At 45.3% G+C, this 14,783-nt stretch overlaps 1 protein-coding gene across 10 annotated transcripts in view; it reads left to right on the plus strand.

The window, feature by feature from the left end:
* PECAM1 (platelet and endothelial cell adhesion molecule 1) overlaps positions 1 to 14,783 on the plus strand; it is a 68,850-nt gene that overhangs the window by 7,397 nt on the left and 46,670 nt on the right. For 2 of the 10 annotated variants that reach the window (XM_079796874.1, XM_079796875.1), the window contains exons 1-2: positions 10,428 to 10,988; positions 11,074 to 11,100. In XM_079796874.1, the coding sequence (XP_079653000.1) occupies positions 10,925 to 10,988; positions 11,074 to 11,100 (91 nt within the window). In that variant the 5' untranslated portion in view covers positions 10,428 to 10,924. Of the gene's footprint in view, positions 1 to 732; positions 1,202 to 10,425; positions 10,989 to 11,073; positions 11,101 to 14,783 lie in introns of those variants that run through there. The other 8 variants (XM_079796876.1, XM_079796868.1, XM_079796872.1 and 5 more) reach the window with 7 other exon arrangements.

The raw sequence follows: 14,783 nt of genomic DNA on the forward strand, positions 1-14,783 counted from the left end.
TGTAGGAGGCAGCCAATCTATGATTCTCTCTCATCATTGATGTTTCTATCTCTCTTCCTCTCTCCCTTCCTCTCTGAAATCAATTAAAATATATATTTTTAAAAAGAACTCTTTTGCTATAATTGTCCCAGAAATGACAGGTGCCACACACTCCTCCGTGAAGACCCCAGGACAGGCCTGGGTATATGTCTTTCTGAAATCCAGAAACCCTGTATCTGCAGTATTTGACTGTTTTAACAACCTAGTAACCCTGACAACAGTTGAAAGCTAGTTAACTTGTCCTGACATATTGTTAGAAAATCCTTGCTGGTTTCTGGTCATCTCTGCTTCCCGGCCTGGTAGCTGCAAGTGTCCTCTACCAAACCTGTAAGAGTTCTGCTGTGGTCAGCACCAGCTACTGGCAGCTAGGCCCCCATCCCGCTGAGGACCCCTTCTCCTGGCCCCCCTGCTTCATACCCCAGGCCTCATCTAGTCTTGAGTTCCTGGCCTGATCCCTCCTGGGCACAACCCTCACAGGCAGCCCTTGTCAGGCCTGGCCCACACTCCCCAGTCTCTGCCTTTCTGTAAACTCCAGCCACAGAGGCCTGGGCCCTCTCCATAATTGTTTTCGACGAAGACTTTACTGAAGTTCTGCGCACTGTGAGCCATGACTCACTAGGAAAAGATTGTAGGGAATGCTTGGACACACATAAAGTTTTCACATACCTAATAAATAACCTCTTGGCCGTTTTTCTGTTTTGTTTTTTTCCTGTTGGACTTTTGTAGAGGATGAGTATGGAGGCCCCTGTGATCTATGGCTTTGGAATTCCCTACCCCCATCCCTGTTTTCTTCAGCTCAGGACATTTTCTGGGCTTCCGGCTGGATAGTAGAAGAGGCAAGTTTGCTCCACACACCTTCATCCCCCGGAGCCCAGGAATAGCACCTACTGGCTTGGTCCAAAAAGCTGGAAGGAGAAGCCTCTTAGGTAAGAGCCATTGTTTCCTTTCAAAGCAGAAAACAGAGGCATCGGCTGAGAGCAGAGAAGAACGTGCCCTCGCGGCCCCAGCCCCTGCTTCCTCCTCAGCATCTCCGGCCAGATTTCCTTTTCAAACCGAGGTGACAGCTCATCATGATAAGAAAGGTCACACACTTCTGCTGGCCCCGCGAAAGCCAGTTGGACATGGACAGAACTAATCACTCACTAGGCTGAGAACCAATCCGGTGAGTTGTGTTTTAAGTATTTTAAGGCATTATTCTCTTGTAAATTCCAGAGCCTACGTGCGGAAGTGGGCAAACCCTAGAGGGATGATGGGAACAGCAGCTGTCAGCCAACATTCTGTCTCTTACTTTCTGTGTTTTCTGCTGCTCTTCCCTAATATTAAAATATTCAGGGAAGGATGGATACCTAAAGCCCAAAGCTTGAGGCTTAAGAAAACCAGTTGGATAAATGGCTGCTAGCTTCTGGGCCAACAGGTGAGGCTTGGGTACTCATAGAGGTGGGAGTCTTCAGGCACTGATGGGTGATGTGAGGGATGGGGACACTGTACCTGTTGGTAAATCCCATGAAAAAAGGGACGAGGCTCTATTAAACATGATTTTAAGTTATAGACATTGAACTTAATGTGATCCTGGCACACGGGCAGCTGCCAAGTCCCACCTGCCTCTGGGAATAAAGGGGTTCAGAACTCAGACATTGAAGAGACTTGGGGCTCAGGCTGCTCACAGTAAATGTCTTTTGGGGGGACTTTTAAAAATTAAATGTATTGGAGTGAGATTGGTTAATAGGGTCATATAGGTTTCAAGTGTACATTTCTATGATACATGATCTGTATATTGCATTGTGTTCTTACCACCCAAAGTCAAATCATCTTCCATCACCATATATTTGTCCCCTTTACCCTTTCCCCCTCTTTATTTTTTCCATTACCATTTATCTCCCCTATACCCTCCTTCACCTCTACCCACCCCGTACCCCCCACAATCACCACACTGTTGTTCATGTCCATGAGTTCTTTCTCTCTTTTTTTCTCAATCCCTTTATTCCCCTAACAGCCCCCCACCCCACTCTAAGCTGTCAGCCTGCTCTCCATCTATGAGTCTGTCTCTGTTTTGCTTGTTAGTTCAGTTTGTTCATTAGATTGCACATTGCTCACAGTCAATTTCAACTTCATTGCAGGTAAATAGTTTGAGGGGGGCTGACCAGAGAAATTCATCAGTGTTTCCTAGATTGTTGTTCAGTACACTTAACATTTGCTCAACAACCTGTTTAAAAACAAACTCTGGCCTGGCCAGTGTGGCTCAGTGGTTGAGTGTCGACCTATGAATCAGTAGGTCATGGTTCAATTCCCAGTCAGGGCACATGCCTGGGTTGCAGGCTCAATCCCTAGTAAGGGGGCATGCAGGAGGCAGCTGATCAATGATTCTCTCTGATCACTGATGTTTCTCTCTCCCTTTCCCTTCCTCTCTGAAATCAATAAAAAATACATTTTTTAAAAAAGATAATACACCTCATTAATAAAAAAACACAAGAAAAGAAAAATAAATAAACTATGAATTGAAACCTGAGGATAAGCTGGAAACTGCCTGTATTTTAAACCTAAGTCACTTTTTGTATCTAAAATTCATTTTGTTGATTTTTAGTTAAACCACAACCATTCTGTATACCCCTCTCACCCCCCCCCCAACTTCCCCAGAAGTTTTTTCTGGCAGGGTAATTTCTCCAAGAATTTATGATAAACCAATTGAGGTTTCCTCTTATTTTAGTAAAGTTTATTCATCTTGGATAGAAAGGTCAGGAAAGGGAGAGCAAGGACCAAAAATTATTCTATTGATTTTGATTGTTGTCATTATTATTATCATTACTGCTGCTATGACAGTATCAAGAGTAGCCACTATCTAATGGATGTGTGGTTTGCCAGTACTTCTGGGTTTTATCCTCATGAGGCATCCTCATATCTTCATGGAGGGGGTGGAGAGAATGATAGTAGAATAAGCGGATTTGTAGCTTGCTGAACGTTTCTATCAAAAGAATTTTGATTGAGGTCAGCTTGGGGCAAGTCTCTGGTAGAGAGCCATATGTCTTGATTGTTATTTCTCTATTGAATATTTTTATTAATGACTTGGATGAGGATTCTGGTGATCTGATAAAATCTGTGGATTCAAAGCTGAGAGGGAGAAATCCGAGGATAGAATCAATTGTCAAGAGAATGGATAAAGGCTCTGCCCTGGAGGTCAATCTTTTTTATTTTAATTAAATACGTTTTTATTGATTTCAGAGAGGAAGGGAGAGGGAGAGAGAGAGAGAAACATCAATGAGAGAGAGAACCATTGAAATAGAACTAATGATTGCCTGCCTCCTGCACGCCCACACTAGGGATCGAGCCCACATCCTGGACCAGGAATTGAACCGTGACCTCCTGGTTTATAGGTAGATGCCAAACTACTGAGCCAAGCCAGCCAGGCTGGAGGTCGATCTCTTTATCCACTTTAAACTGAGGAGGAAAGCTAGAGGGCAGCACCCAGGCGGGCACTGAACTGGGGGCTTAGAGGCCCTCCACTGGAGCTCAGTAAGACAGCAGAGTTTCCAGAGCAGCAGTTCAGATGAGACCCACGACTATTGCTATTAATACTCTTATTTTCATTGTTTTTATATTCCCATTGTACCCTGTAGATTAAATGTCTTTCAAATGACAGCTCTCCTTTGATCTTCATAACAAGAGTAAAATAGGTAGAATGAGCATATTATTCCCATTTATAGGCGAGGAAAGTGCACCTCAAGACACTGAAGTTATTAAACTGCAGAGAAGGGTCTGGAACCCCGGCTTCTGATCTGCGTGTTAATTCACCAGATGGGCGGCTACAGGCTGGGGGAAATGGCTGACATCTTATTTCCTATCACCTTGGTCCTGAGATAGATGGGAGGTCAGCTGTGTGTGGTGCCTGTAGCTGCCTGGCAAGACCGCTCGCTGCCTGCCTCCCCTCCCTTCCTCCCTGACCCCACCCCAGCTTCTCAGAAAAAACACTTCCTGAGGTTTATTCTAGCAGGCAGCTTTTTCATGCGGCAAGGACTGATGTGACTGGGGTTTGCGTGACGTTCCTGGTATTTGAAGGCAGAAGCACAGCATGTACAAACCATTCTGTCTTCCTTCAAGTCCCTTTGGCCAAAAGGGGAGAAGGGGGCAGCGCTCTGGGGAAATAGGGTGTTGGGCGAGTTGTTCATGCCTGGTGAGCACACCTGGGACCACCACCCTGGCGATGTATAAGTCAGTGATTTGATTAGTTACCAAAGAACTAAAATAGTTGTGGGGAACCTTTTTTCCTGATCAAGGAATTCACTAAGGAAGGGGGAAGGAGGGGGAAGACATGTAAAGGTCATGCACATATAAAAGGCCACTGAGTTTACACTTTTTAAAAAGGTGAAATAGGAATCATTTCATTTAAACATTTTTAATTTTCAGTAAGACAGTCATACTTTACAAATAAAGACTATGGAGCAAGATCGTCTTTTAAAAAATATATTTTTATTGATTTTAGAGAGGAAGGGAGAGGGAGAGAGATAGAAACATCAATGATGAGAGAGAATCATTGATCGGCTGCCTCCTGCACACCCCCTACTGGGGATCGAGCCTGCAACCCAGGCATGTGCCCTTGACCGGAATCGAATCCGGGATCCTTCAGTCCACAGGCCAATGCTCTATCCACTGAACCAAACCGGCTAGGGCACATGATTGTCTTTTCAATGAATAAAATCAATGATGAAGAAAATATGCTTTAGTTCTTATGTCATAGCCCAGGCCTGAGAGAAGGAAGAAATTTCTATAAGAACGGGAAGGGGAGTGATTCTCAAGGAAAGAGAGTAAGTGGGAGGCAGACAGACCCATGGAGTGTGGTGAGGGGAGGGTCTCCTGTGAGGATCCACAAGTCCTCTGCCGGACCAGCCCCTGGTTTTGGCTCTTGGGGCCTCAGCACGTGACCCTGTGGTACTGTCTGGGCTGGGAGGGGTGGTTCAATAGGCATTTTAAATGATTTCCAACCCTCTGAGGCACAGATTGTATTTTAAAACTCAATTTCTTAATTTGATTAATAGATAATACATTCACATGATTTAAAAACTAACAAGGACACCAAGGTTTATAATGAAAAGCACACTGAAAATTAGAAAACATTAGTGAGAGAAAGTAGACTTAAATGAAGAGATATGCCACATTCATAGGTGAGAATACTCAGTATTTTTTAAAAATATATTTTTATTGATTTCAGAGAGGAAGGAGAGGGAGAAAAGATAGAAACATCAATGATGAGAGAGAATAATTGATTGGCTGCCTCTTGCATATCCTCTGCTGATGATTGAGCCCACAACCCAGGCATGTGCCCTTGACTGGAATTGAACCCAGGACTCTTCAGTCCACAGGCCAATGCTCTATCCACTGAGCCAGACCAGCGAGGGCCAGAATACTCAGTATTGTTAAGATGTCAGTCCTCCACAAATTGATTTATATAAATTTAATGCAATTCCAATCAAAATCTCAGAAGGCTTTTTATTGAGTAGAAATTTAGAAGCTGATTTAAAAAAATCAGATAGAAGGGCAAAGACCCTAGAAAAGCCCAAATAACTTTGAAAAGGAAGGAAAAGTTTTGAGCATTAAGACTATCTGACTTAGCCCTAGCTGGTTTGGCTCAGTGGATAGAGCGTTGGCCTGCGGACTGAAGGGTCCCGGGGTTTGATTCCTGTCAAGGGCACATGCCCGGGTTGCAGGGCTCGATCCCCAGTTGGGGGCGTGCAGGAAGCAGTCGATTGATGATTCTCTCTCATCATTGATGTTTCTATCTTTCTCTCCCTCTCCCTTCCTCTCTGAAATCAATAAAAATATGTTAAAAAAAAGACTATCTGATTCCAAGATATAAAGCTACAGAAATCAAAACAGTGTGGTACTACATAAAGATAAATAAGTCAATGAAACAGAATAAGACTCCAAAATTAAACCCACTTATATACTGATTTTCAACAAAGGTGCAAAGAGAATTCACTGGAGAAAAGACAGTCTTTGTAACAGATAGTGCCATTCAACAAATGGAAGAATTGGACATTCGTGGTGCAAAAAATGAATGAATGAATGAATGAATGAATGAATGAATGAATGAAAGAACTTTGATCAATACCTTGCATCATACACAAAAGTTAACCCAAAATGGAGAATAGATCTAAATAAAAAACATGAGGGAAATCTTTGTGACCTATGTGACACCAAAAAGTTGATCCATGAAAGGAAACATTGATAAACTTGATTTTGTTTGTTAAAAGTTAAAAACTTCTGCTTATCAAAAGACACCATTAAAAGGCTATAAAGACATGCCACTAACTGGGAGAAAATATTTGCAAATCACATAGTTGATAAAGGACTTGTTTCCAGAATGTATTAAGAACTCTAAAAACACGATACTAAGAAAACAAAACAGCCCAGACTCGGTGGCTCAGTGGTTGAGCATTGACCTATGAACCAGGAGGTCAGGGTTCGATTCCTAGTCAAGGCACATGCCGGGGGGTTGTAGACTCAATCCCCAATGTGGGGCGTGCAGGAGGCAGCCGATCAATGGTTCTCTCTAATCATTGATGTTTCTCTCTTTTTCCCTTCCTCTCTGAAATCAATAAAAACATGTTTTTTTAAAAAAATGAAGGAAATAAACCTTACCAGAAGATGTAGTTATAAAATCCAGAGTGAAAAGCTTGTATAAATGAGCCTTATAAGGCCTTTACTAATTTATTACCCAAGCTGAAACTTGCTCAGATTCCTTTCTAATGAGTGCTAACTTTCTTTGTCTTATTTCTCAGAAATATATTGTTTTGTTTTGTCTGAAAAGTATAAGAAGCTACCTAATTCAGTCATTTCTTTGAGCTTTATTTTATGATCTGAGCGTCATATTGTGATTCTCCTGGGCACAAGCATTACATTGGGTTTCCCCCTGTTTACCTGGTTTTCTGGCAATTTTATTATTTTATTATTAGTCCAGCCATAAGAACTGAAGAACGGTGGGGCGGGGATTATTCTCCTCCTTGACCATATGTACACTTGCTTAATTATGGCTGTTGTGTCGTGGGATATACTTATGTCAACACTTCTAATTGTACCTTTTAAATATGTGCAGTTTAGCCCTAGCTTGTTTGGCTCAGGGGATAGAGCATCAGCCTGCAGACTGAAGGGTACCAGGTTCAATTCTGGTCAAAGGCACATGCCCAGGTTTTGGGCTCGACCCCCAGTAAGGATCATGCAGGAGGCAGCCAACCAATGATTCTCTCTCATCATTGATGTTTCTATCTCTCTCCCTCTCCCTTCCTCTCTGAAATCAATAAAAATATATTAAAAAATAATAAATATGTGCAGTGTACTGTATATTAATGATACCTCAATAAAGATGTTAAAACGTTCAACTTCTTATTACAATTTAAAAAGATAATTTAAAAAAGTAGTAGTTTCATAATTTAAAACTAAAAAGTAGGAAAGATTTACAATGAAAGGGTGCCAACTGCCCAGTTCTCACCACCTGTCCCCCCACCACAGATAACAGGAATTATTTGTATTGCTATAGACGTTCCAAAAATTAATGTTTACCTTTACGGATTGTAAAATATCTTCATCTTTAGTAAACAGCAAGTCAAACAAAGGTTTACATACCCTTTGAGGGGCAGGTAAGCCCTAGGAGAGCCTTATGCCCGGCACTGAAAGAACACACTGTGACCCTTTTTACCTATTTCTGAATTTCAGATACTTTTATTGTTATCTATCTGTTCATATCCTTTGCCCATATTTCTATTGTATTTTCTTAAAAAATATATTTTATTGATTTTTCACAGAGAGGAAGGGAGAGGGATAGAGAGTTAGAAACATTGATGAGAGAGAAACATCAATCAGCTGCCTCCTGCACTCCCTCTACTGGGTATGTGCCCACAACCAAGGTACATGCCCTTGACCGGAATCGAACCTGGAACCCTTCAGTCCACAGGCCGACGCTCTATCCACTGAGCCAAACCAGTTAGGACTCTATTGTATTGTTGATCTTTTTCTTCTTTTATCTCTTTTTAAAAATATATATATTTTTTTATTTCTGAGAGCTTTATACATATTAGGAAGATTCACTCTTTGTTTAGGATGTGAGTTGCAAATATATTTTCCAGTTTTTCTCAACTAAATTTTTTTTTTTTTTTTTTTTTACAAAGCAGACTTTTCATGGAGTATAATTTAACAGTCTTTTCTTCTATGGCTTCTGGATTTTAAGTCATAGTTAAACCAGCCTTGACCATTCCAAGATTTTGAGGAATTCTTTCATGTTTTCTTCTAGAACTTTTATGGTTTCCTTTGTACCTTCAGATGGTTGGTCCATTTGGAATTTGTTCTGGTGCATGATGTAAGTTGTAGGATGTAGTTTTTCTGCTTTTGTTTTAAAACACTGACATTTATTTTTGAAATAAAGCCTTCTCCCCCCTCCTGGTGTTCTAAAAGTATTAGCATTGAATCTGAAACAATGACTAATTTTTAGAAGTTTACTTTTAAACTTAGGGGTAAGGGAAGGGACATTTGTCCTTATTGCTTGAGAAGCAAAAGTTGCTTACTCTACAGTATGTGAGAGTTACCTTTGAAGTCAACATTTATTTTCTTACTCATGGTGTATCCTTTTTTCCTGACAAGTGAAAATTTGGTATGTGGGCGGGAATACTTTCCAGTAGATTGCCAAAGAAGATGGTTTATAGTGGGGATTGGAGAACACAAAACAACAAAAAGCAATAGGAAAACTCCTTTATGCTCGCATTGCTCCTCAACAGCTCTTATCAAAACTTACTGAATCGCAGGTCAGAGAAAAGAATTGTTCTTGAGCTGGAAGCCATCACGTCTTGGTACTGCCCCTGAAGCAGAGAAATCTTTGGTTTCCATAATCTCAGTTCAAGTCTGACTTAGCGTTACCATGTGGCAGTAGGAGAGGGTAGCATTTCAGAAACAACATGGCATGCTGACTTATGAATGGGTAGGAGTCAGCCAGAAAAAAAGGAGGGGGGAGAATACTCTAAGTAGGGGAACAGCATTGGCAAAGGCACAGACACATGGTGTGTTCTGGGAACTGGAAAATTCTAACAGCAAGAACGCAGGGTCAAGGAAGGCAGTGGGTGAGAGATGTCGATTTAAAAAATGTCCAAGAGCATTTCTTAAGAAATGTCCACTGGCTGGCATGGCTCAGTGGTTGAGTGTCGATCTATGAACCAGGAGGTCATGGTTCAATTCCCTGTCATGCCTGGGTTGGGCCTCAATCCCCTGTGTGGGGCGTGCAGGAGGCGGCCAGTCAATGATTCTCTTTCATCATTGATGTTTCTCTCTCTCTCTCTCTCCCTTCCTCTCTGAAATCAATAAAAAAAAAAAAAAGAAATGTCCAGGAGCATTTGAGATCTTGTTCCCCGGCATATGCCGTCAATTTGGTGCAAATAAACTCATAAAAAAAGAGGAAAAAGTTCAAATCTGTGGAGCATTTTTATAGGTGTTTATCTGAGCCCAAACTGAGGACAATTGCCAGGAAGCAAGATCTCAAATGCGCTGGATAATGATAGTTTTGCAGTTTCTGTTATGCATTAGAAATTAAGGAGGGAATATAAGGAAGATTTCATGAAGGTGAGAGAAAACAAGGTTACAGGATAGTTAAGATTATGTGCTTTCTTTTTTATTTATTGTCTAAAGTTTTACATATGTCTCCTTCCTCCCCCCCGCCCCCAATTGACCCCTCTCACCCCCAGCCATTCCCACCCCAGGCAAGCCCCCCCCCCCCCCCGCCCCCGGTGTCTGTGTCCACTGGTTATGCTAATATGCATGCATACAAGTCCTTTGGTTGTTCTCTACCCCACCTCCCCTGCCAAAGGACCTATGTGCTCTCTTGAGGGTGGTTACCTAGATGTTCAAAGGTGTGTTAGATGCACAAAAACGACGCACAGGGTCTGCTTAAGGCAAAGACGGATCTTTTACTAAAAAGTTATAGGCCCTGGCTGGGTAGTTCAGTTGGTTAGAGTGACGTCCCGATACGCCAAGGCTGTGGGTTTAATCCTTGGTCAGGGCACATACAAGAAGGAACCAATGAATGCATGAGTAAGTGGAACAAATCGATATCCCACCCCTTCCTCCTTCCACTTTCTCGAAAATCGATTAAAACCAAAAAGTTACGTGTCTGAGCTTGAGCTGTCCAACTCAGATAGGAATTTATGATTAGATCACCCTGGGAGGTTACTTTCCCTAAACTCCTTTTTGTCCACGGACACCAGGCTGGAGAGAGAAGCCAGGGCTGGAAGGCGGAGGATGGTAAATTGGCTTTCTCTGGAGGGCAGTGGGAGCCATTAGGAGGTTTCCCCGATGAACCTGCAATGTTCTGGAAAAGTCAGCCCTGTCCCACGGCCTTGCCCGGAAAGGCAGGAGGTGCACACTTACGCTGTGTGGAAAGAGCCCCTTTGGGGGGCAAAGGGAAGCAGAGGGGTCTTGCTGTGTGCCTGAGGAGAGAGGCCCTGCGGCTGGAAGATGGAGAGAGAGAGAGAGAGGAACCCTCTTCCCCTGCCATGAGAAGGGGCTCCCTACCCAGCCTAACCAGGAGGGTCAGGAAATCTGAGGCGAAATGACCACTTGCGCCTTTTTCCCCCCTTAAAAACTAAACAAAGCAGCTGTGTTCAGTGGCCCCTCAGGAAGACCAGTCATTTCCTGAGGAGATATCAGGCCAGCCCAGGCATTGTTCCCGGTTTCCAGCAATGGCCGCCATTACCTGACCAGCATCGCAGCCCATCTCCTCTGGCTGCGCTGGGAGAAGCCACCAGAGTGATCTTTCTGCTTTTCACAGGCCGGCTCCTCTGCGCTGCAGGGGAAGTGTCTTCTGCCCCCGGGGCATGGCCCGAAGGCAGCAGTGACTGCCCGCAGTCTTGCTTTCTGGATGCAGCTGGGGTTGACTAAAGAAGGCAAGATGTGGCTGGGAGTCCTGCTGGTACTTCTGCTCTGTGAGTTTTATTCTCTTTCCACATCACTTGCACTTCGTGAGAATTGAAGCAAATGAAGTCAACGTTTTTCTTCTGTCTTTTCCAGGTTCGAGCCTCGAGGGTCAAGAGAACTGTAAGTTGTAAAGTTTCTACCTAGGTTCATTGTGTCTTTCGAGATTCTTAGCACTCAAGTCGAATTGCTTGGGTTAATACCTGTAACAATTGAGAAAAGATAGTCCAATTGAGAGCTGAAGTTTATTGCTTTCTGACATTTTTTAGAAGGTTTTAGAAAGAAAAGAAAAAAACTATTGTTCTAAGCCAAGTTCTAATCAACCTATTCTAGAAGTAGCATACATTTGCTAGATCCTAGTTAACTGCTGCATGTTAGGTTTGGGGAGGTGATTTTTAAAAAGTGAGTGATTGCATAATTTGTTTTTTGTTGTTCTACCATAAATTTCTCATTTGCATATTCTACCCCCTTCCAAATGGTTTTATTCCCAAGTGAAATGTAATCAGTTTGTTAGATTCAGGAAGGCAGAACAGAGTTTAAATTGTTGTTACAATTGTTTTCTCCCAAATGACCTAAAGCATATTGGGTTTCATTTCTCATACATCCACGAGGCTGCCATTATAACTGCAATACTGTGTGGTTGTGCACAGGGAGGGGGCTTATCCTTGAAGTCTGTTTGATCATCCACTTTGGAGCTAATTTTGAAACAGGATAAGTGGGTATGGTTTTGCTTCATCTGGGACCCTATGAAAGAGGGGGCTGGGCTGGGGCTGGGGGCTTAGTGGAGCCCACGGAGCAGGATCCCTTGTCAGTGGTCACTTCAATCAGCAAAGAATGGGGGTGACTGGGTTGTAGACAATTGTACAGCCTCTGGAGATGATGTACTTGGATGATGCTGGTTTGATGAGCCAGGGCTCAGAGCAGAGGCTCCAGGACAAAGAGGGCTGGTGTGGCTACTAGCAAAGCCCATCTGCAGGTCTCCAGGTCAACTGCCCATGTGCTATTGCAGGCATTTGATCCCTATGGCAACCCAAGGAGGCAGGACATCCATTACCATCCTCATCACCCCAATTAACTGATGGTGTCTCTGCATCTCAGAGAAATGACCGACTTGCCTGATGGAGGGAGAGCCAGTTGGCAGGGCACCGGCACTAGAATCTCCACTTTCCAAAACCCGCCGCACCTGTCTGGAGCCATAGGCCTGCCTCAACTCTTTATGGCCAGTCTTACTTTGCCTCTGTGAGCCCTTTTCTCAGAGCGGGGATGATAAGAGGATTAACCATGGACTCCCATGAGGGTGAGAGTAGCTAAAAGGAGGTGACTGGCCTGCCCAGCATGTGATGAGTGATGGTTTACTACGCACAGTCCTGGGTCCTCCCCACCTTTACAATCGCTCCTGCACCACCCTCTCTGTCCAGCCAGCCCACTCCCACCAGCTTTTGACCAACCACACCCTGCCAACACTCCTGTCTCCGGGCTTCTGTGTCTCTTGCACATCCTGTTTCCCAGGACCTCTAGACTCTCCCAGCTCCTTCCCCACCTCAGATGGAAGTAAATCACCCCCTTCCCATGGTTCATAGAGAAAAAGTCTTTGTACCTTCAGGGAAAACCTGGGAACTGCAGGACTCAGAGCAGGAGGCTCTCCCACTGCTTCCTCAGGCCTCCTCTTTGTTTTTTTCTTTTTTCTTTTTCTTTTAATCTCAATTGTTAAAAATACTTTCTATGTTGAAAGTATTACATAGATCCTCCTTTCCCCCCCCCCCCATTAACCTCTTCCAGCCTGCTCCTGTCCTGTCCCGCCCCATACCCTCACCACCCTATTGTCTGTGTCCACAGGTTATGCATATATACATACAAGTTCATTGGTTGATCTCTTCCCACGCCTCCGCCTTGTTTTACACTTGAGGAAACTGAGGCCCGGAGGCCAGAAAGTACTTGTGCACTGGGTGTGAGAGTGGAGGCTAGGGTCCAGGTCTCACATTCCTCAGGCCACCCAAGACCATGCTGTCAGGGCGTTGGACATGCATGGCCTATTGTTGCAGGCGGCGGGAACAGTACCAGGTGTTAGACTTGTGGGGTCAGACTGGACCGGGGTTCAGCAACCTTGGTACTTGAGTTCTGGCTAGGAAAGAATTCAGAGCCAAGACTCCAACTCTAAGAGAAAATCTATTTATAAAATCGCAAAGGTAGAAGAAGTAATTTGTAGAAGAAACGGGCTTAGGAAACAAGTTGTAGAGGCAAAGGAAGGGCCCTGGAGCCTGGGACTGAGGAGGGTAATGGGGTGGGGAGGGGAGGATGGGCAGGAAGCGGGACAGGGAAAGGCACAGGTGTGCTGCTGGGAGGGAGAGACCGTGGGTCCTCTGTCCTACGGGTTTTATGGGTGGAGATTTCAGGGGAGGTCCCAGGGGAAGAGCTCAATAGCCTATTCAGCAGTTTCCAGGGGTGTCCTCTCAGGGTTGTGGTCTCCACTGATTGATGGGCCGTTGCCAGGGCAGGGGGTCATTATTTAACGCAGCTGGTCCTGCGGTCAGCCCTGGGGTGGCTGGTTTGGCTGCTTTTCTGGGCCTGGAGCTGAAATACAACTGAGGCCTAGAGGTTATCTCTGGGAGGAAAGGCCCGGGGTCCAAACCTCAGTGGAGATACTGGGGGAGGAAAGGTCACCCTGGGGGTGAGGTCCCACCCTGTAACTGTCCATTGCTGGGCACCCAGGGCTTTGTGTCCTGGTGACCTCCCGCACCTGGCCCACCCTCCTTGCTCTGCTCTCGCCTGTAACTGCCCTCCACACCAGGAGCCTGCTCCACGCCGCAGGCTCTCTGTGGCTGCGGTGCTGGGTCAGCCTGGGCCTTTTCCACTCCTTTATCTCAGGCCCTCAGCCCACTCGGCCTGCCAGTCTCAGGAGATGATCTCAATCCCGTCTTCACCTTGAAAACAGTGCTGTCTGGAGGGAACTCCCTCAACTTCCCGCCCTGCCCTGGCTGCAGGCTTATCTGCGTCCCCACCCATCCTCCCGGCTCCCCTCCAGATTCAGAGAGACGTCTGCCCCGCCCCCCTGTGCAGACCAGGGCCAGCCTGTCCCCCTGGGGTTGGAGCCCAGGCCTTGCATCGCCCCCCAGGATCACAATCTGTAATTTATGCAATTGCCATCCCACTTTTAGCATCTTTCCCCGTCCCCTTTCTTGGTCTTTCCCCACAAACGCGATTGGTAGTTCTTATTTTGGGGGAAAAAGAAAAATCACACACAACCCACCCCCTCCATTTATCTCGTGTCCCCGATCTATCCGTTCCTGTCTCTGAAGGCTGGCTTATACTCACTGTGCGTCCTCGCCTCTCAGTCAGCCCTCACTCAGCACCTGGCTGTGCACCCCCCCACACACCCCCTGCCTTCCCTGTTCTGGAAACCTCTCCTGGAGCCTCTGATGCCGAAGCTGTGAACACTCCAGCCCTCAGCTCTGGGGCCCTGTGCTGCCTTTGCACTAAGCCTCCTTCCTTGGCCTCCTGGACCCTCTTCCCTGGCGTTCTCTTACATCCCTGACAAACCCCAGGGGATGTTTGGACTTTCCCAGGGTTTGAACTCCCTCTGTCCCCTCGTCTCTGCAGGCTCACAGGTCTTATCCTCTCTGGAGCTGCTCAACCCCCTCTGCTCCTCCACATACCCCGCTGGTCTAGCGGAGCTCTGGCCTGTCCCTTGAGCATCATGTGGGGCCAGCAGGTGACATCGCCTCCTAGTCGTCTCCCAGGTCCCTCAAACCAGTCTCATCACCTGACTTTCTTCTTCACCCTTATCTCTTTCTGAGCTAAGTTAGTCG

The sequence above is a fragment of the Cnephaeus nilssonii genome, assembly GCF_951640355.1.
Source record: "Cnephaeus nilssonii genome assembly, chromosome: 19".
In the NCBI taxonomy this organism is placed as follows: Eukaryota; Metazoa; Chordata; class Mammalia; order Chiroptera; family Vespertilionidae; genus Cnephaeus; species Cnephaeus nilssonii.